A 22,296-nucleotide genomic window follows, 5' to 3' on the forward strand; every position below is an offset into this window, starting at 1 on the left:
CACACCCCTTCAAATACCCGAAATTTTGTACCCTTGTCCACTTCAGTATTTCCCCCGTTGCTACCATCTTATTAAAAAGTGGTGAAATAATTTGACAGGAGAGAGTGAGAATAGCTTTTCTTCCTGATCTGTAGTGTTAGCTATGGAAGCTAGCAGCAGCTAGATAATTTCTTTGGTACATTTACAGTAAGTAAAGGTAAGTATTTGCTCTGTGGAGGGAATTCATGATGGCATGAATTTAAAGACTGTGGTCTAAATAAATTCTGAAAATGCTGCTTGACGTCAAGTTTTAAAAACCTGAAACGCTTTTCCTGCAGTATTGTGAATTACTGCTTACACGTGCTGTCCAAAAAACCTGAAACTTCTAATCACACACGCACACACATTCATTGTTTTTCGAGCGGGTGCTTTCAGAATACACCCTGACCTTTATTCTGTCTGCAGTGACATCTCTCCTACCTCACCAGATAGTGCGGAAACTCAAGCATACGGGAATGTGCACACAGACACGCACATAAAGGGAAGACACTGAGAAACACACAAGAGACTGAACTTGTCCTGGAATTCAGTCCCAAATGCCTTTGAGTGACGTCTGTGGTTTAAAAATACAGAGTTTGCAGAAAACGGATAGGTTACTGCATCCTTGGTGACCTGTCCCTGTTTCTAACTGGTGTTCCACACATTGCAAGCAATGCTTTAGATTTCCCAGAACCCACCGGGGTTGTGTGAACTGCTGGTCCAGTGCGATGTCTGCCATTTACAGTGTCTTTGCAAAGTCAGAGTGAATGCTGCATTCCCTCATTTCACGACGTGCCCAGGACTGCCTGCATGCATGCATTCGCTGTATCCATCACAGCCCAAGTTTGTATGTGATCTGTGCAACACAGCGCCAAGGAGAGTAACTGAGGCTTGGCTGAGGAGCAGCTCATTCCGTCAGGCCAAGTGATGAGGGTATGAGGAGCAGAAAAGAGTCGCATTCATGAAACTTGGAGAGAAACACTTCTCATGGATGTTTACTATACTACTGCATGCCAGCAAAGACAGATCACATCGACACAGGTCGACTTTTATGCATCTCCTGTGGCTGGATTTTTCTAAATATGTCCATTTTTCAATCATGTTCCATCATTTCAAATCGCCCGAATAAACGTAAGTTCAAAGTGTGCTCACACTATAACCACACACCATCTGTTTTTTTCTTTAGGATCGTACAGAACCACAAGCACAATCCAACTTTAAAGTTCTGATCTTTAAAGGCAGCATCGACAAACTAAAGAGGAGAAAGTTTATAAGATCAAAGAGTGAACGTGGTCATTTATTTATATAGGAGATATTTAAAAATAATAATAATCATTTTTTTAAAAAACTAAACAAAACTTGAGAGTACTTGAAATATTTCAGGTTGTAATACTCCATATCTCACACAATGGCATATTTGATTACACCTTCCCTGCCTCATAAATAACTGCTTCTTTCAAACTGCACAACTCCTGTTAATTTTTTCCAAACATGTTAAATATTATGTTTTTGTATATCTACCACCAGTGCGTGACAATTAATTAAAGACAGACCCACAAGAAGCTGAGCACTTTCTCCAGCGTTCACCTTCAAGGTATTTCTGTCCTTATCCAGATTACCATGAAATCCCTGTAAGACCTGGTCAATCCTAAGCTATCCAGGGCTCTGGGGCAACCAAAACCTCCCCTTCTTCCAGTGGCCTACTTCAACACTAGTACAACTACACCGCAGGCCTGTTTTACCTTCCCTTGTGTTCAAATAACGCCTCAATTTTATTACACGTTCTTCCTTTCACCCCACTATCATTTATCAACTGTAAATCCTCTACTTACAGCACCTGTCATCAGTGTATTATCTTTACTGTGAACCATGTGCGACTATTGATCAGGTGCGTGTTATTTTTATTCCTCCTTCTCAGTCCAGGTAAAGCCGGAGGCCAGTGAAGCAGAAGGACAGTCTAAGTTGGACGCTGCCCGGTCCAGCGACACTACAGCGTGCTGTAATCTTATCGGGAACCTTTCCATAGCAGTCAGCCCCTCCTCCTTCTGAGTCCAGCCAAATACATGACAACAAGTCCAAACAACAGGCGCCACAAATAAGAATCGGGAATCATTAGTGTACAGTAACTTTCGTGCCAGATCCATACCCAACAGTGCAATCTTAATTACCACACCGGCCCCATGGCCTAAAGAGCGGATTAGAATTAGAAAAAAAATGCACTCCTGCTCCGTCTGTAACTCTGCCTGACTCTAGCCCTCCAAAACAGCTTATATGTCAGTAAAAATATCAGAAGCGGTTCTCCTGGGCTCTTCAGATGGCTGGGAGAGCATTAGATAATCACCGGACCCCCCTCCGTCTTCTTCGCCTGCTAAAACAGGACCACTGATGTCACTGTTGCATGAGGGATTAGTGAGCGACACGAGCTGGGGCTTGGCACACAAACTATACTGGAATCACAGACAAACATACACACAGAGACACGAAACGCTGAATAAGGATGACTGCACGCCAACAGAAACATTAAAGGGAGTTTGTAAGAAACACAAAGACATGCGGCTCAGTGTACTCTTAGAAAATATGCAAATACAGAGAGGGGGAAAAAAGTTTAAATAGACCGACAGCAACTTCCCGTCTGAAGAAAACTAATATTGTTATTGAATTATTTTAGAAATCACGTTTCCTTTTGTGCATATTTTAATTACCACTGTAAGGACCATTAAAAGAAGCTCAACTCCTAATAAAAGTCTAAATTATTTGGGTTTCACGCAGGGGCGTAATTTCCAGGGGGGTTAGAGGGGTTATGACCCCCTCAATAATCAGACCCAACCAATATAACCCCCCCAATAAAATTATGAATTATCTTGCATAAATAGGCTGTTGATTTTCTTTACTCATTTCAGGTATTACCAGCAAAATAGTTGCATGTTTAATCATCTGGGAATTTACCCAGATTTATTTATTTAGACAGAGATATTGACCCCCCAATGTTTAGTACAAAGTTACACTGATGGTTTTATGACCACATCAATGGAAACACTTTCAACTGGTTAATTCTCGAAATTCAGACCTAATCAGTTCAGGTGGATGTCAGATATTTCACTGGTGGTATTTAAATTATAACCATAACTACATGTAGCCATAACTTTTCAGCTGCTTGTATCACTGACGCTGGCGTTTCAACTGCTTTCTTTAGGAGGACATTATAAAAGGAAAGATTTTAAAATGTTTATACTTACATACACTCAGTACTGATTTAAATGGAGAACTGGAGATTGCAATTTAATCTCCAGCATGTCATGATGTCATTTACATTTAGAGAGGATTTAGTACATCTAATGCACCCTTTTCCATCTTGAAAGTGCATTCTGCACAAAACCCATCTCACCTCATCCAATATTACTGGTAAATAAATAAAAAAAAATGTCTTTGTAAATGCATCGTATCATTAAACAGAAACTGTTTAAGACAACACATGTGTACAGAGAAAATTCTTTCTAGCGATTAGCAGGTATTTCTAGGGCTTGCCATTTTCCTACGCACCCAAGATGACTGATAGTAGGTAATGAGTGATGTGACGTAATATTGTTAGGTAACCAGTCAAAAAGGTAACACAAAATCTCTCTTAACTTTATGTGACTGATTATTCTTCCCTACACGTTAAGCAGAAATTGGTTTCTTGTACACAAATTGTTGCCACTTAAGGTAGAAAGGCAGCCTTGCAGCACTTTGTTGAAGCAGAAATATCTAGAACAATATTTCACAACTATAAGCAGCTGTTCTTGTTACAATGCACACAGTAATACAGGCAGTCTGTGGAGGAATGTCATTAGGCAGGTGCAACAGGTATGATAAATGGCACGGGTTCTCGTGAACGTCACGCAGGAATGTTTCACTTGTGTCACTTCTATTAGAACCATGCAAACATGCTCCACTGTCATCAATGACTTTTTTATTAGGGTGTGTCCTTTCATAGTTTCCACTGAATCATTTTCTACTCTCCTAAAGCGTCCAACAGGCAGTCTTAGAGGTAGTTTCAGTAACTGTTTTCAAACGCTGTTTTTTTAAAACGCTTTCTGAAACCGAACTGGTAAACGCCTGGAGCAATACCGTCTATCTTGAATCAACCTTATCACCTCAAAGCAAAATAATATGAAGCATAAAACCACTGTCAAGTGTTCCAGCAAAGGTTGTGCCAAAGTGTCTTTCTCTGACATGCAAAATTAGATCAACTCGATAGGAGAATCAGAATGGAAAAATTACTTTAATATTTGGGTATATTCATCTTGACCTTTAGGAAGAAAAGGCAGTTTTGACATATCAAAGTTTCCACAACTTAGACTTGAATTTCTCTGGGGTGGGGGTGTTACGGTGGAGCTAACCAATAGTGACTGGCTCACTCCATGTTTTTGAAACTTAGCTACAAATTTTATTTGCATGTCACGGTCGAACGGTCGAATGGTTTGGATTACTACAGCTCTGTTACAATCAAGTAAGACTTTGACGGGATCAGTTAGTCAAAAGAGGGTGCGCTGATTTGAACTTGCCTATAAAAATCAAAAAGTTAGTCGGGCGTTCGGAGTGAATTTCTGCACCAGCCTACATGTGTTGTTACAAGCACGCAATGGACACTGCAAAAACAATGTGCACCATCTGCACTCCGCCCCACCGACACTGTTAGGGCTATTTCAACTGAGGGTACAGTGCATCTCAAGAACAAAACACAGAATAGACTCCAGAGAGCTCTGCATCAGAGTTAATGTCCCTTTAAACAAAGGAGGAGGAGAGCAGCGCTACTTTTATGGGATGCACAGCAGGTGAATGAGTGTCTTGTGTGTTTACCATGAGCTGAAGGCCTTTTTGCTTTAAATCTAGTCAGCTCAGCAATTATTTAGTGAAAAAAAGGCAGCAGAAAGAAATCAGTGCCTCTGGAGCACTTTGATTGTAAAATTATTTTTATATCAATTGCCAGGTTTTTGCAATAAAATACCCATCAGGCTTACAATTCAATACTAAATCTAATAATTTTTGGTGCTTTGTATATCCTGCCCCAGAAGGAAACCTTCCAACAGGCAACATCCCTTCAGTTTCTTCAGCATATTCTGGCAGCGAAGACAGCGGTGTGATGAAGCGTGAAAATGTCCAAAGTACTCCAGTAACCAGTTGCTATTAACATGGCTGTTAGCTTTGTTAAGATGATGTGCTGTGTGTGGTTACATCAGGACCCAATCACTACGAAAGGCTCCATTCCAGAGCAGATTCACTCCTGTGGACACGGACGCTGTCCAAGACTGATGACACTGGGGTGAACTTTTCCTTTGGAAGAACAATGATGCTGTGTTTTTACACTGTGTGCTTTTCATAATCGCTCATAGGTGTGGGAGTGGGACTTCAAGAGATTAATGTCTAATATAGAGGGTCACATGTGACAGTAGTGTAGTATCCTAAACATTCATTCACATGAAGAAAAAAAACAAAAAAAGGTGGTCAAAGCAGAAAATAGTGATAACACCAAGCCAACAAATAAACTAGGCAAGATAAGGTTCAAGAAGGGAGACGGCACAGAACCTTAAATATACAGAAGAGTATTTCTAATACGGTGACTCTTTAAGGAATCTTTATGGACTAGCTGTTGATGGCTGTAATCAGTCCCCTCACAAACAGCTATTTAGTCTAACATAACATAAAGACAGGCTCTAGCTAGAAGTAGCCCGTCTTCTGGCTGCCCCTCTAAAGCTCAACAGTTAACATGTTGCATTTCAAATAAATGGTAAAGTTGTGTCAATGATGAAAGCCAAGAAATACTCCATCACACAGTCCACAGAACCACAGCTCACAGGTTTGACCCTTTGGTTTTGAATCAAATAAGCAAACAGCGTATAATGTGTTAATTTGTAACCTTTAAGGGTGCCGCTAGAGGTTTCTAAAGTGTCAAACCTGTCCTTTAAATCCTTGTAAATTGTTTTCTGTGTGTAAATGTGTCACAAGTTAAAATGCAGCACTCCAATCATTAGGCTCACGTTTGCCACAACATGCAGAAACTATTTCACCTGCCCTGCCATGCCTCAGTGAGGACGAGCATAGATACTTTGTGCATTCAGTATACTGCTATTTTATGTACAGGTGGGAGTGTACTTCACTGACAATATCATATTATTGTGATTTTTAACATTTTGCAATAACGTATACTGTAGTTGGTCATTATCCGTTTTATCCAATAAGATAATGTTATCTCACTTCAGCTTTTTTTTTTGTCTTTGCTGCAAAATGAAATTGCCAAGCATATTAACATTGTCGCTAAATCCTGATGAAACTTTTGCCATATGACAAAGTCAGTCTGCTAGCAGTCGGATATCAGTCTGCAACTGAATGGGGTCAAATTGGTGATTTGCAGTGTAAATGGTCAGAAATCTTCCATTTATTGTCCATCTACATAGACAAAAATTTACATAGAGAAATTTAGCAGAAATTCAAATCTAACTATCATATTTGTGCTCAGCAGCCTTCCTGTTCAATAAAAATATATCCAGAAGACAACCAGCTACCGGCCAGTTGACTCAAGTCCTTTCGAGTTGTGCTCACTGATAAAAACTGATTCTGATGGCAAGATGTTGGAAATCTGCCTGCATTTAAAAATTAAACAATTATTTGCACACCTTCAACAATCTCTCTGAGAGTGACTGCAGTCAGTCCAAGTCAGATTGCAACTGTTTTGCAGAAAGGTTGCCTCATACCAGGCCAGATGAGCAATAGCCTTGGGCTCAAAAGCAGTCATGACTGCACAACACCCTCAATCTGCGGACAACCACGGTTGCGGAATGTGAAAAAAAAATTCAACGCAATAAACAGACAGTCACCGATTTTTTTTTTTTTTGTAGATGCAAACAGGCTGCTGTCCCATTTCTATTCGTGTGATGGAGCCGTTAACTTTCTCTGAGTTAGGAAGTAGTTTTGTCAAGCTAAGTGTTTCCAGTGTTGGATAGTTTTTCGACAGAGCCGATTTGATCAAAATTTGCTCGGCTAACAACATCTCAGGATGATGACACATAAGATAAGCCCTGTTGTTCATAGTATTCCCAGAATATTTTAATTTCTTTAATAAATATCTATATTTGATTTACGTGTATCAATGTTGCCAATATTGCCACGCAAAATATACTGTATCAATTTGTTTCCCCACACCCTTGTCTGACCACGCAATTATTGTCAAATAACTTGGATTCTGGTATGCTGCACTACGAATATCGGAAGGTTAAGTGTGAAGTGAAAAAGAAATGATGACGCCTCATTCTGCTCCATCCCCACGAATAAATATGATCGACCGATCAGGACAAGTGACATCAGTGATAGTTGACACCTAAACAGTCAACAGAGCAAAGCAATCCTAAAATAATCTGTTTCCAGCCCAGCCAGGCCTAAAAGTCTGCATGCTTGGAGAACAAGTGGCATGACTGCATAGCCCGAGCAGATGCTCAGACCTTAGAAAGCCCAGAAGCTGGGAGAGGCACATTCAAGGAGGAGCATGAAAGGCCACCAGCGGACCAGGGCCCACTCACATCTACATTCCTGTGAGCTCCTGGAAGAGCGAACAGAGAGCGCTGCAGCAACATAAACACTTGTAGCGCCTCGTTTTGGAAGAATACCATTTCAGTAATCTCATGAAACTATCACATGCCGACCTTATGATACTAAATTCTAAACCTGGAGGGGGAGCAGAACAAGCTTTGAATGTGGCCTTGCTTGCTAAGACCAGTTTAAAAAAAAAACAACAAAACAAGAAAAACAATGGGAGGGTCTGTTTCACGAGTACACGTAACCCAGTATACACCCCACAAGTAAGCAAGTCCTGTGAGATGAAGAGACCCACTGTAGCTACACCTAAGGTGACAAAGAGATTTATCATGTTATCTTAATTTAATTTAACACTCAGGGTGACACTATATGAAGTGTTGTGAGCTGCTTAATGTTCAAGAACAGAGTGGTTGTGGGAATTAAAATGTATGAATACTGTAGTACATTTGGCCCTGAACTCTTGGATATCTAACGCTATGCAAACATGGTTGATAAGCACTAGAGCGCCCTATATATCAACCAGAGGAGTGTGGTTGTGCCATGTGCCCCATCTTGCCTCCTCTGAGCTCCTTCTGCTCATGTGCTAGTGGAGATAAATGACATAGCAAAAAAACCAACAACAACAACAAAAAAAAATCCCCCCCTTGCTGCCCCCTTACTGCCCTTGCAGGCACTCCAGACAGGAAGGGAAACACAGGGACACTGCAGCTGACATTTTGTTTGAATAAAAGATAAAATAAACTTATTAAAGAAGCTTGCAATCTTCCTTTTTCATGCCAAAGTTTAAAAGAAAAATTACTGCAGAAAAAGAAACATTAGCTTGACATGTGGGGGAAATACGTATGCGTCCTCGCCTGCCAAGAGCTCAGTTTCATATTGGTCAGTTAAATGTGAAACTACGGTCACAGGCTGGTTGGCTTATCTTGACACAGGGACTGGAAACAGGGAGAAACTGCTCATCTAACTCTGTCCAGATGTAACCAAACCCATTTACCAGCACCTCTAAATCTAACTGATCACTGAGTTTGTTTTTGTTTGTTTAAATAATGCTTTATAGCACAGGAACTTTGCCCCAGTGGGATTCAAACGGCCAGCTGTGGCAGCACGCCAGGGGGGAGTGCCATGCTCTGGGCTATAAAAGACCACTGTACATATACGCATGACATCTTTGATAGACACGGATAAACACAATCCATCATTTGATCCATACAGCAGCTGTAAAGACAAAGAAAACAGCGTGAATGCTGAAGTCAACTGAACATAGACGCTTCTGAGGCTGCTCAGAGGGAGACCAGCAACTATTGTGCATTCAGTCGTGTGCGATTGTGGCAATGAAGGCAGTCAGAGAGAATTTGAAGAGTATCACCTAAGAAGTAAAAGGTATATAATTTAAAAAAAAAGAAAAAAGAAAAAAAAAGGTCCATGTCTGATAGCCAAAATGAAAGACAGAGAGAAGGAGCCCATATCAGTCTCTTTCCTCTCAGGCAACAGAAAAAGCACAGTGGATTAATTCATCACCATGCGAAGCCTTTGCCCTCCTCTGGAATAAATTACCCAATGACTCTCAACTTGGACTAAACACACACAAACTTGGCCATAGAGAGCTCGCATGGAAACGACAGGAGCGAATACTGACAAATGCAGACAGTGTGCTCAGGGCGGCGGTGGATCAGGTTGGTGTTTCAGATAAGCAGCAGTTAAATGTTTCTCAGCCCCGTGTGCCCAGTCGCCCGCGGGGATGGGAGGGTTAAATGACGAGGGGGGAGTCTGAGGTATAGCCTGAGTGATACCACTTATGCTAATGCACGCAGAGGCTGGAATCAGGCAGTAAGCAGGATGGCATTGCTTTCCACACACTTGTTAGCTTAGCACCCTTTACTGCCCTTTTTCATTCATACTAAGAGGTAACCGTAAAGCTGATTTTACATTTGCTGCTGGGGGGGGGGGGCTACTTGATTTCCTTGCGTGGGGGGCAATCAGACTGGAAAAATCAAGGCCAGATAAATGATGTTGTGTTTGGCTAAGGCCTCTCTTTGTCTCTGTTTAGGCCAACACACACACACACACACACACACACACACACACACACACACACACACACACACACACACACACACACACACACACACACACACACACACACACACACACACACACGACCTTGTACTTGAGCCTTATCATCACTAGAGCAGCCCAGATGGTAACGTACCCTTGACAATAACTCACATCACACTCCCAAACTTCTATTGAGTCCTTCTCACGCTGTAGATGCCTGCACATGTTCTGATCCTGCCTCCCTCACTCATATGTAGATATAAAACAAAGTAAGCAGAGGTACAGCACAGATTTCACATTTGCCTAACACAGTTTTGCAATGAGCTAAACGTGTACACTGCTGTACTTACTGCCAGTTGTGTGTTTATTTGAAAGAATATTATTATCCTTCAGGGCACGAATGCGTGTGTTCTGTTCAGAATCACAGTGATTCAAAGCCGAAGCCCAGAACATATAATAATAAAACAGAAGAAGTATTTGACATTAAATTGTAGTGATTTATATGTCAATCCAATGTACTTATAAAATAAATAAATAAAATAGGGCTGTATCACATGAAATGATATGAAACATTCATCATCTCAGGGATGTATTTTACAGTGTAAATGCTTTCTTGCTCATTAGGTCTATTTTTCCAAATATCTTCTGAATGAAATGCAAAAAATGAGTGCTTTTCAATGATATTGCCTGAAAAACTGCTTTATTAAATCAAAGTGCTGCAGGTGTCTGTTATTGGTCATTTTTTTTAAGAGACCCCCCCCCTTTTAAAAAAAAAAAAGAAAAAAGCTACAACAAGCAGAAGTGGTGTGGATTCCCGAGGCTTGAATGCATCATGGTGAACTAACGCATGTGTGGTTCTTAATGAAAAGCAACCATAAAAATACTTTTTCTGTCCATTGTGGTAAAAATAAATCCGGCCGCTCGCTCAGAAAATGCGCGGCGGATCTCGGCAATGACACCTTACAGAGCAGGAATTAACATTTCCAGCACAAGAAGATTTGTATACCATTAGTCTAACTCAATCAGGGAACTAATTCAATCAGAGTCACAGTGGGCGTTTTGACGTGGGGGCATCTGTCACACAGACTTCTCACTGCATCCTGGGGTGACATTTGGCCACAAAATTCAGCTTGACAGAGGCCCTCAGATAGCCCGCGGCCTGTCGGACAAGCGCACACTTTCCCATAAACACACAGATACACTGCTGCACTGCTAAATTCACAACATCCCACCTTCTTCTTCTTTAAACCAACGCTTTGTGCTTACAGACGCCTGCAGATCTACACCAAAACAATACAGTACAGCCCAGCTTTGACTGCATCATAAATGTGCCACCAATGGACTCTTCAGAGACACGATGACAGCTCCCAACTCTATATTCCTCAAGTTTTTATGCTGACGAGATTACGCTTTTAACCAGGACAAAAACATAAAAACATGGATCTTTATGTTTCAGTTTGCTGCAGATAGTTACACCTATCTGACCCCAAAACGCACGTCTTAATCTGAATAACAGAAATTGTTATGTGCATGTGTAATCTCTTACACAACAAAAAGGCCAAAAACAATCATCCTGATTAGAAACACCTATTTAGTCCCTGAGTGGAAGCAGGCACAGCCTGTTTTGTTATATTTAGTGTAATTATTATTGGTCCAATACACAAATGGGACTGTTACTTTTTTTTGCCAGTGATGAAGCACTTTCGATGAGAGACTTTCTGGTGTAATCCTACAGCCATCCTTCTCATTACCCACTTTCCCCACTTCTAGCGCAAAGATCCCTCTGCATGGTCAAAGTGGGTACTGATAGCTGTTTGTGTAGGTTTTTGTGCATGAAGTTTAGACAGCAATAAGATTTCGCAAGAGAGGACATCCTACTGAAAAGCATAACTGGTGGAAAGGTGAAACAGAGGCCAGAGCTAAGTCAGCTGAAAACAGCTGAAAGAAGCACGTTTGACAACACATGTTGCTGCCTTGTGCGTAGATTTTTTAGATCTGTCAAGTCCAGCACTTCACAGAGTAGATATTTAAGGACTAAAATACACACACACACACACACACACACACACACACACACACACACACACACACACACACACACAAAAGAGTGCAACAAATATTTGCGTCATCCTGAAACCTCAAAGAGAACAATACCTCAGGGTAGCGCGAAGGGCTTTCGACCCTATGACCTTCCACTGAGGGTGGCCTATTTCCTCTGAATTCAGAAAAGCAGCAAAATTGCAATGCCCTGCATGGAAATGTGTATTTGCAACAGGTCATATATTGTAGTGACTGTGCCTGTTGGTCTGAAGAGTCAGATTTCTAATGGCTTTGGAGTCATCCCCTCTCCCGTCTCCATGGATTTGTGCGTATTCCTTCTTTAATATTTCTATTCAATAACCTTTTTTAAATAAATAGACTGTAGTTTATAGAGCAGAGGTTTTTTTGTTGAACAGCTTTAGACATGCATATACACAAGCAACTGACTCTCTCACACACATAGATACACACATACATACATAGTGGATCTGTGTCTGTGTAAATGTAAATGAATGTAGAGTCCCTCACCTTGCAGCTAGGGGGTTTTAGGGGTAGTCCAGAGGCAGGATTTCCTTGATGCTGAGTGGTATTAGTCTGCTGGGGTGAGTGGGAATCCTCGGACTCTTTTCCACTGTGGTAGACCACCCTATCAGAGATATGAATACTTGAAGCACAGCCCATGCTTCAACCCACTTCAGCCTTTTTTTTTTTTTTTCCTTTTTGCGCAAGTGCTTTACTTTGAGGCTACAAGAGTGTCATTCGCCCTCTTTTTGTAATCTTAAAGTCCACTCTTCCTCCTAAGGTTCATACTTTTTTTTGTTGTTTAAATATAGGCTACATATATATAAATATATATGTAAATATCATCTAGGCCACAGCAAAGCCGGTTCTGCAATTGCTCTAACACAAGGCATGAATAATATATTTTTCTAACCCCCACCCCCGACCAGGAAGCTGATTTCCTCCCTCTGTTTTTCACATGAAGTTAATTGGAGAGCTTCAATCAAAGCAGCTGTCTTGTCCTCGAAAACTTGGATTCCGTTATTCTTCCGCTGCTGAGATCCCCATGGACGATTTATTTTATTTTTTATTATTATTATCCCTCACTCTGGCTCCTCTTCTCGCCTTCCTCGTACCACATCACCATTTTCTCATTTTTTTTCTCCCCCCCTTCAACTTCAGTGTTATCAAGTAGGCCTAAGACACACCATGCAGTTCCCCCCTCCCCGGCCAGCTTTCATGCAATAGTTTTATCCATTTTTTGCGGCCAAGGTTTCATGTGTAGTCGTCCTCCACCACCTCGGAGCCATCAAAAATGATGCCTTCTCTCTCTCTCTCCCCCCCCCCTGTCCTCTCCTCTCCTTCTCTTCAACAATCCGGTTGCCCACTTCAGCTCAAGACACGGGCCCATAAACCGGTTCTCACGACACTTTGCTCCAGTCCTGAGCGGTTCATCATCAACAGGCTGAAATATTCACACTGCAGAGCGTTATTCTGGCCAGTGGCTCCGGTGTCAAACAAGCTTCGTGAAGCATACTGCCCGACACAACACTCCATTTATCAGCCCCAAATCACCAATTTTAGGACGCGGAGAAATCTTGGTGGATGGCTCGCAATCTCCATCCAGGCATCCGCTGGCCGGCTGAGGATGATCCGACTGATATAAGAGCTCCAAACCCGGGTGCAGTAAAGAGTGTTAGCAGGCTCCGCGATTTTCTGTCATTCTGGAGGAGGAGGGAGAGAAGAAAAAAGGATGTAAAGGCTGTCAGAGAGTAATGTTGTGAGGTACCACCTCTGGAGAATGCGATCGCTCTGAGAGAGAGACACAGAGAGGGAGAGAGAGAGAAAAAAAATCTTTCCCAAAAAAAAAAAAAAAAAAAGGACCGCTCCGTGTCCACAAGTTTCAGATCCGAAATCGGGCACGGCAGGATTATTTGAGGTTGTCGAGAGCGGAAGTAAGGCAAGATCGAGCTACATAATGCTGATTTAATGTTTGTCTTTTCTCTGCCTTTTCTGGCGTTTGCCCTTCCAATTCTTCAGCACTGCTTGACAGCGGCACATCCAATAAAAGCACCCGCAAGGATTGACCTACAGCCTTTACTGACGTTAATGCAAATGAGCTGCGCGCAGCCAATCAGAGGCGCGCTCGGCGCCGCTGGGCGGTCCTCTGCTTTCCGTGGGAACTTTGAAAAGAGGAAAAAAGAGCCCTGGCCAACCAACGCTGAGCTGGCTGCAGGTAGCCTTACCTTTATTTATTTATTTATTTATTTCATTTCTTTATTCAAAGCACGTAGCACATGCAAACCGCAGATACTGTGGCTGTGGATGAGTATGTCGCCCTGCTGAATCTGGGAAAACACATTTACAATTTTTAATACACAGGAAAACTTTTATTAAAACGCTCGAATGCACATAATGAAGTTGTAGTCTATGCAAATCTGTCTGAAAACACACGCAAAACACACTAATGTATATCTAAATCCATTAAAAGGCTATGTAATGAGAGATTATCACACTGACCTTGTTGCTGATAATGAAATGTTAAGCGACCATGAGGCGATTTTTTACATTTTTGGTTAATATGATACACATTGTGCCACGTAGTTTATAATATTTTTTTAAAAAAAAGTAAGACCAACTATCACAACTTTAAAGAATTTATTGCGTTGCTTAAAAAAAAAATCCAAATATGTTTTTATATTTATTCTTTTATTCTCACATTTTACACTTTTGGCTATGTTTGTTCCTGATGAGCTGTTTTATTTTGTGAAACTCATTCGCTCACCTCTTTGGCAAGCTTCACTAACTCAGCAGCCCTCCACAAAGCATATTTAGGGACTAAAAACAAAAACAAAAAAAAAAGCAACACATGTCTGCTTCATCCTGAAACCTCAAAGAGAACAATACCTCAGGTTAGCGCAAAAGGCCTGCGACCCAACGACGAGTGTGGCCTAGTTCCTTTGAATTCAGAAAAGCAGCAAAATTGCAATGCTCTGCATGGAAATGTGTATTTGCAACAGGTCATATATTGTAGTGACTGTGCCTGTTGGTCTGAAGAGTCAGATTTCTAATGGCTTTCAAATCATTCCCTCTTCTGTCTCTTAGGCTTTGTGTGTATTCCTTCTTTAATATTTCTATTAAATAACTTTAAAATACTCAAGTACTTAAAGGCACCCGACACAAGAATATCATGACCATAATATGGTCTGGTACTTGTGTAGAACTTTTTCTACTCAATTTTAGCATTTCATTCACCAAAGTGCTTTTTTCGATGCCTAATTATGTTGCCGACATGGTTTATCTGATGCCCTCGTGTTGGCTTTGTTCCTACATCATCGTAATAATGTTGGTCCAGGATCAACATCGCAACTTTACTGACCAATCATGTTGTTGTGATGTCATAACTTTGCAGTGTGTGTGTGTGTGTGTGTGGGAGGGGGAGTATTTACGTGTTTTCTTTATTAAAAAATAATATATATATATATATTATCAAGTTAGCCAATTTTAGCTTACCCATGATGGTTTGCTAGTGATCATTTTTTGAGAGCATTAGCTAACCTCCTGGCTGATGCTAACCAAATGCTAAGACAATGTCACTGGTCAGTTACAATGTTGGTAACTAACACTAAGACAGGGATATCAGATGCACTGGGGGCAACTCGTGGTACAGTATCTTACCCAAGGATACTGTGAAACATAGGCTGAAGAAGACGGGGATCAAACTATCGACCTTTCAGTTAGCAGACAAGCCCCTTTCCTATGTTGCCCCTGCAAATCCCAATAATAGCATAAACCCATGATGCTTAATGTTTTTAATCATTATTCAGCTACTGAATAAGGGTATGATATAAAACAGTAAACAGTCTGCCTTGTGTCATAAGCTTTGACTTCAGCTTTTGAGACAGCTCTGAACGTACAGCTGTCACCCAGATGTATGGTTCTGGTCAAAAACAGACCTCAGTGCATGCTGGGTGCTCTTCATCAGAGAGATGAGCAGCTAGGGGCTTCTTATCGAATCCGCGCAGCCTTACTGTTAATCCAGAGTACAGAGTTTTTTTACACCCTTTTTATTATTATTTACGTGTTCTGACTCAGTTTTATCATAGCATATGTTTAAACTAATTTTGTCTCAGTTTCAAGGTTTAGCCTTTCTCTTTTATTTTGAAATTCGCTCATCTTTCATCCGTATTGTTTTACTTCCTGCCTTTGTGTTTTTCCCTTCAGCTTTGCTTGTTACATGTGTCTTTTATCTAATCAACCCCTTTGTGTATTCATAGTCCCGCTTCTTGCCCTTTGAACTATCTGATCGTCTTTGTGCTTCTGGTGACGACTTTCAGCGCTTCCAGTCTGTGGTATGTTTAGATTTATTTATTTATCTTTTGTTGTACTTTAGTTTCTTTTTGAACTGGAGGCAACCTACTGCTAGCAGCACAAATATGTCTGAAAATACTCTTAAATGGGTACATGGACAGATGGATAAATATGGAACATGTACAATAAAAAAGTGGCACTTTCAAAAATCACTTTTCAGGTGATTGGATGATTGAATTAATATATCTCGTTGTTGGCTTTTACATCAAACTCTTGCTGAAGTCCGTCAGTAAAAGAGTGAAGACATCTTTTAGGAAAGTGCAAATATACGTTTTTCTGTGATTGAACAAATACTCACCATTTCTAGTAACTATTACAGCAGTATTAAAGGAACGTTTCTGCCATCTGCATGAAAATGATAACTAAAAGAGGAAGAAGAATGAGGAGGAAGAGCTGTCAGTTAGTGTGTTAGTCTGTCCTCAAAAGCTAAAACATTTCTATATTTAGTTTCTTTGCATTTAATCACCACTGACAACCTCTTGCTTCAGACGGAGGGCCTGCAAAAAAAGAAGAAGAAAAATCATTGTTTACTTATGTGCAGTGTTTATAAGTGGATAGCTAAATTTAGACGAGATGTGCTGCTCTAAATAACAAATGTTTCAGTGGAGATTTGTTGCACGTGAAGACTAAGAAGGAGTCAGAGTCCAATGAACTGACACTGTTAAGCTGAAAATGAGCAAGACGCAGACAATAAAAGTATTAGCAGTTGTGCTAAGTTAGTGGGCTCACAGTACAGCATAAGAAGAAGACAACATTTCCTATAAACCACCAATAGCATCCTTTCAGTAGAAACATTTCCCTATACACACCCATCATTTAAACTGGGTGCCTTTGAGTGTGCCGACTGCAGACTTTATTAAAAAATACTCTCAGATAAACTTGGCTTCACACGTGTTTTCTTAGCCTTAGGAAAGGCCCTGACACATACTCATAATAGTCCTCCCCATGACAAGTAAATTGCGTTCTATGTGTAAAATTGGCAGCGTTCCCCTTTAACATAGTTCAGTCTGTGTCTGTGTTGCCTTTGATGACAGTGAGCTTCAACAGGCTAAAAGCTGTCACAGAGCCACAAAATGCTATAATGCTAGAACATGGCTGTTTTACACTCTATCACAGATTCAATATTAAAACCATCAATTGCTTTTTGGAGCTTTTTTTTGTGCAGCATATTATAAGAGTTTGCTCAGTTTCCTTAAGGCATGGCCCACAAACAAAACCCAGCCTCAAATGGTTTACAGCCTCAATAAAAAAAGGGAAAAAAGCAATGTGAAGAATGTAAGTGTTATATAAATCTATGTCAGAGATTTGACAGATGAGAGCACATAAATGAATCCGGTGACAGATCATGCTCAGTTCTTTATAAGCTGTCAGTAACAGTGGCTGCATTATTCATGAAGAGATGACATGTTTACTTTACCTTATTTACACTTCTCTTATTTATGCATGTTTGGCTCTCAGTTATCACCATTGTACTTTGTGCTGCCACATGTTTTAGCTGGGACATCGTAGGACAGTGAGGCTGTCATTTGTTTACGTTTGCTTCACTGTTAAACTGCGTGTTTTGTCTACATGCTAAAGTCCTGAGGTTGTCAGCGACTGTGCGTTGCTCAAGGAGCAAAATTCCTTTTTGCATTTTATATCTGTCGAGTTAACTCATCTTAGACATCATGTGATTCCATTCAGCGTGGTAGCACACTCACTGGCCACTTTATTAGGCACACCTTGCTAATACCACAGCTCCCTTTTGGGGTCAGAGGTGCTTTCATTCTTCATGCTACAGATTTAACAAAGTGCTGAAAACATTCCTCAGAAATATTAGTCCACATTAGCATGATAGCATCTCACGGTTGCTGCTGATTGAGATCTGGTGACTGTGGAGGCCGTTTGAGCGCAGAGAACTCCTTGTCATGTTTAAGAAACGAGTTTGAGATGATTTTAGCTTGGCGACATGGTGTGTTATCCTGCTGGAAGCAGCCTTCAGAACATGGGTACACTGTGGTGTATAATACTGGCTATACAGTAAAAATGGCGCTTAAACAATGCTATATGTTACTAACAGGGCCAAGGTGTGGCAAGAAGCAATCCCCGACACCATTGCACCACCACCACAATCCCATCAGACCAGGCAACATTTTTCCAATCTTCAGTTGTCCAGTTCGTAGCTTCAGTTTACTGTTTTCATCTGACAGAAGAGGCCGATGTGGTCTTCTGCTGCTGTAGCCCATCTGCTTCAAGGTTTGAGGTGCTGCATGTTCAGAGATGCTCTTCTGCGTACCTCGACTGAAACGATTGCTTATTTTCTTGTTCCTGTCTGTAGAAAACAGTCTGGCCATTCTCCTCTGACCTCTGGGATCAACAAGGCATTTTTCTCCAGAGCTGGTGGGATATTTTCTCTTTTTAAGACCATGTAGATGTGTAGATGGCCTTGTGGGAAAATCCCAGCAGATCAACAGTTTCTGTACCATGCCACATTCAGTCACTTAAATAACCTCTCTTCCTCATTTTGATTCTCAGTTTGTACTTAAGCATGTTATCTTGACCATGTCCGCGTGCCTGGGGGAACTGATTTGCTGCCAAGAGATTGGCTGATTACATATTTTCATTAACAAGCACTTGAACAAGTGTACCTAATGAAGTGGCCAGGGAGTCAGGCAGTAACACCAAGGAAACCTCCGTTACTCTAACCTTATTGATATTTTGCAGCTTTTTAAAACTGATATATCCATGTTATATTCAAGGATTGAGACACTAAGATGCATTAAGTAATTTAAAACAACAACAATAACACAGAGTGAATAATCACTTAAATCAATCACCGGTTTCTGAATAATAGACCAGCTAGCAAAATTGTTGTGAAATTTTATTTCATAATTCATTTCATTAGTTTTCATAACGGCATTACATACTTACACGCCCCTCAAGCAATGATTTGTCTCACAGTGACGACACTAAAGTGACAACACACCATAACATTAGAGGCGGCTCCTGTAAGCAAAAGAAAACAGGCTAAAAAAATAAGTTAAAAACATAGTCTGACACTTATGTTTATTTTTTCGAGATAAGTTTAAAGTTGGTCTAGAATACCGATGAATGAAAATGAATTTCTGTCCAGTCATGTCAGTAATTTGATTATTATGACATAAGATTTATCATTTTAAATGGGAAGTGTACCCTTGCAGAGGTTACTTTTTGGAGGCTTTGTAAAGTGTGTAAAAGACGTTAAAACAGAACTGAGAATTGCTCCATTTGGGCCATATGGGTTTACTGCAACTGATTTCATGCTCGACATTACTTTGTGTAAGTGCCTGATATCTGCTGAAAGGCCGTGCGTTTGACTCTAAAGATTTATTCCACGATTCTTCCACTAGGAGGCGCCAAAATGATTAATTTTTCAGGATAATGTTCACGTTTTCTTAACAAACTATTTTAGTTTTTAGGACATCAAATCAGAATAGGAAGTGAGAATCTCTCCAGACCAGTTATTATGTCACTTTGGGAGTGTAGCCCAAATATTTAGATAACGTATTTCAGTTGGCCAACTTTTTACCACAAGTGAAACATTTTTAGGGATCTTTTTGTTGTCTAGAGATTTGGAAAGTGCGCTCTGTTGCTCTCTACTGGCAGCTCCTGTAAAATAAGCATTTAAATGAAACTGGTTAGACTTTTATTTCCTGATGTCAGTAAACTATTAAACATTTCATGCAATTACAGATTTGAAAAAAAAATGCCTATAGTGCTAAATACAAAATTATGCATGTTTATTATGTTACATTGGCATAAGTTACACATATAGGTCTGCGTATATAAAAATTTGACCCATACAAGTTTCCAAACAAAGCATGAATATTATCAGGTAATAATATTAAAAAGGCAGAGGAATAACGCTCAGCTGCATCATGTCTCTGGTGATTCTGAGACAGCTCGGCGGCTGCGTCTCAGGATGTTCAGATGCTCAGAAAACTGCTTTATCATTTATTGTCTGCACGTGTTGTACTCGCAGAATCTTTGTGGTGAAAGTGAAAGAAGTTGTTAAAGCACACCTTTAAAGCAAAAAATCTTTTCTTCTCCAGGTTAAGGACAGTTTTCTGAATGAATCCTGTTCTTTATAGTCCATTTTATAAATTCTCCAGCATATCAAGCAAACCAACTTCCTATATAAAAGAAAATGCAGAGCGATCACAGCTGGCATCCTGAACCATGGCTTAATGATTTACATTATGAGGGACTTCATTTACGTCCCCCAAAAATGGACACGGCCTGACGAAACACATAATCAGGCTCACTGAACAACTATGTACTTACAGCCGGTTCACTGGTGCGAGCTCTTTAAGACATTGTTTTGACTTCTTTTCATGTGCAAACTTGAGCCTATATTTAGACTGTGCAACCAAGGGCTGCTCCTAAAGTGCTTCAGCTTCTCATGGTCACATTTGTCATTCACACGTGAAATTAGGTATAATTCTCTATATTAACATGTTCATCCACGCATTAGTGTTTGGTTGTGTCGGGGCCATCGGATGATGAGAAAAAGTTAAAAGAAGGTAAAGTTAAGTAAAAAGGTGAAAACAGGAGAGTATCCAACCTTCTTAACAAGCTTTACAACCTTCTCGGTTTGTGCATTAGACAAATAAGGGCCCCTCAGAGCTGAAAACACATTGAAAAAAAAAAGCTGCGCTGGCTGCCACAGAAGTGGATTTCCTTGCAATGCTGTTGTTTTGGTTTTCGTCTTTCCTCTTGTCTTCATCTGGTAACGTGTCATGTGAGCCTGATTAAATGCTTTCACGATAAGGTTGTCCAATACACCGCTACTACGTGTTGCTGGAGTTTTGACCTTTTTAGACTTTCTCCAGTCTGCAGACACCTTAGAAGCATGTAATCGATGTGTGTGCGTGTTTTCCTGAGCGTGCACGGCCACCTGAAAAAGTTACTTTTCACTCAGCCTGACCTCTGCAGTGCTGCCATCCATTATAAGTAAGAGTTATGCATAGTATTTATGGTGATGCAAATGCAAAAAAAAAAGTGCTTTAACCTGTTAAACCTGCTATCGGCAGAGACAAGACACTTAAACCACCACTCAAGTGAAGTCTTTTGTATTAAATGTGTGACATGAGATTTGCTGCCTCCCTGTGTTATTTAACACTACTTTTTTCTCACATTTTACTTTAAAGTCGCTGTTCATGTGGGTGTAATAGTGTTCATACTTATATCTATCCTGATGGACCAGAGACCATTAGAATATGTCATATATTCCTGATATTTTGTACTATTTGCACCACTGTGGATACCCCCCCCCCATGCTCCTGAGATATCTTACATTTTCACTGCTTTATGTATTTCATGAGTATAAACTGAGCAGCCGGTTGTTTCTGAGCCTAAACTCTTCCTCGGATAAGAGGAATTGAGGAGGTGAGTGTTGTGCTCCTGCAGACAGTGAAGCCTGATCATTACAAGATCCCAATCAATTCTCCTGTTTGGAGACAGTTGCAGTGGCAGCTGCACTGTTGCTCAATTAGGCAGCTGTACAAACAAGCAGCCCATCTGCACGGGTCTACATAGGATCAGAAAAAAAGACACACAGTTGAGCAGCTGCATAGAGAAGTGACTTGGCTCGAAGTAAACCTCTCCTGTTATAAAATGTGTGTGTCTCACCACAGGCACCAGGTCCAGCCCGATAGTTTCATCCAAACCACATTGAGACAAAGGTGAATCAGTTACGAATCCAACATGATTGACAAATGAGTAAAGTCAGAAAGCTGGACATGGTCAGGATATGTCTGTGGATGGTAAACAAACCGTTTTTTGTCTTGTCTTTGTTGTCAAACGCAGTCACAGCGGTTCCTAAAAATGTTAACTAGATTGAGGAAATTAGGGATTTAGCCTCCTAACAGCACAATTACATCAACTGCCAAACATCAAAGCGGATTACTTGAAGATCTTTAATGGTGTTAAGGGTCAGCATCAAATGACTTCAGATTGAGGTGGTCCTGCCATCTTGCACGAAGTGGGAAGAGCGCAGACATGGAAAAGGCTGCACATGCCGTGCTGAAACAAAGACTGAACAGTTTTAAAGTTCGAGAGTAATAAATGTACTTAGATTGAAAGTGAGGGTGTTTTAATCATGAACAGCAGTTGACGACCTGGAAATGTGATCCTGCTGCCGCAGGCTGTTAGAGCCAAGCACCTGATGTTCTTTCTCACTATGTCATCTTCTCAGTGTAAAAGTAATGCCTTAAATATCTTGCA

At 40.7% G+C, this 22,296-nt stretch overlaps 2 protein-coding genes across 2 annotated transcripts in view; one reads left to right on the forward strand and one right to left on the reverse strand.

The window, feature by feature from the left end:
* The window catches only part of pde8a (phosphodiesterase 8A), a 49,753-nt gene extending 36,041 nt beyond the window's left edge, over nt 1-13,712 (reverse strand). Inside the window, exon 1 of the mRNA XM_084928191.1 lies at nt 12,211-13,712. Coding sequence (XP_084784317.1) covers nt 12,211-12,363 — 153 coding nt within the window. The 5' untranslated portion in view covers nt 12,364-13,712. The remainder of the gene's footprint in view (nt 1-12,210) is intronic.
* LOC146393971 (long-chain fatty acid transport protein 2) overlaps nt 13,672-22,296 on the forward strand; it is a 34,945-nt gene continuing 26,320 nt past the window's right edge. Inside the window, exon 1 of the mRNA XM_084928520.1 lies at nt 13,672-13,918. Within this exon, the coding sequence (XP_084784646.1) occupies nt 13,672-13,918 (247 nt within the window). The remainder of the gene's footprint in view (nt 13,919-22,296) is intronic.

This window comes from Perissodus microlepis, chromosome 1 (assembly GCF_051167445.1).
Source record: "Perissodus microlepis isolate ML-2025 ecotype Zambia chromosome 1, ASM5116744v1, whole genome shotgun sequence".
Taxonomy (NCBI): Eukaryota; Metazoa; Chordata; class Actinopteri; order Cichliformes; family Cichlidae; genus Perissodus; species Perissodus microlepis.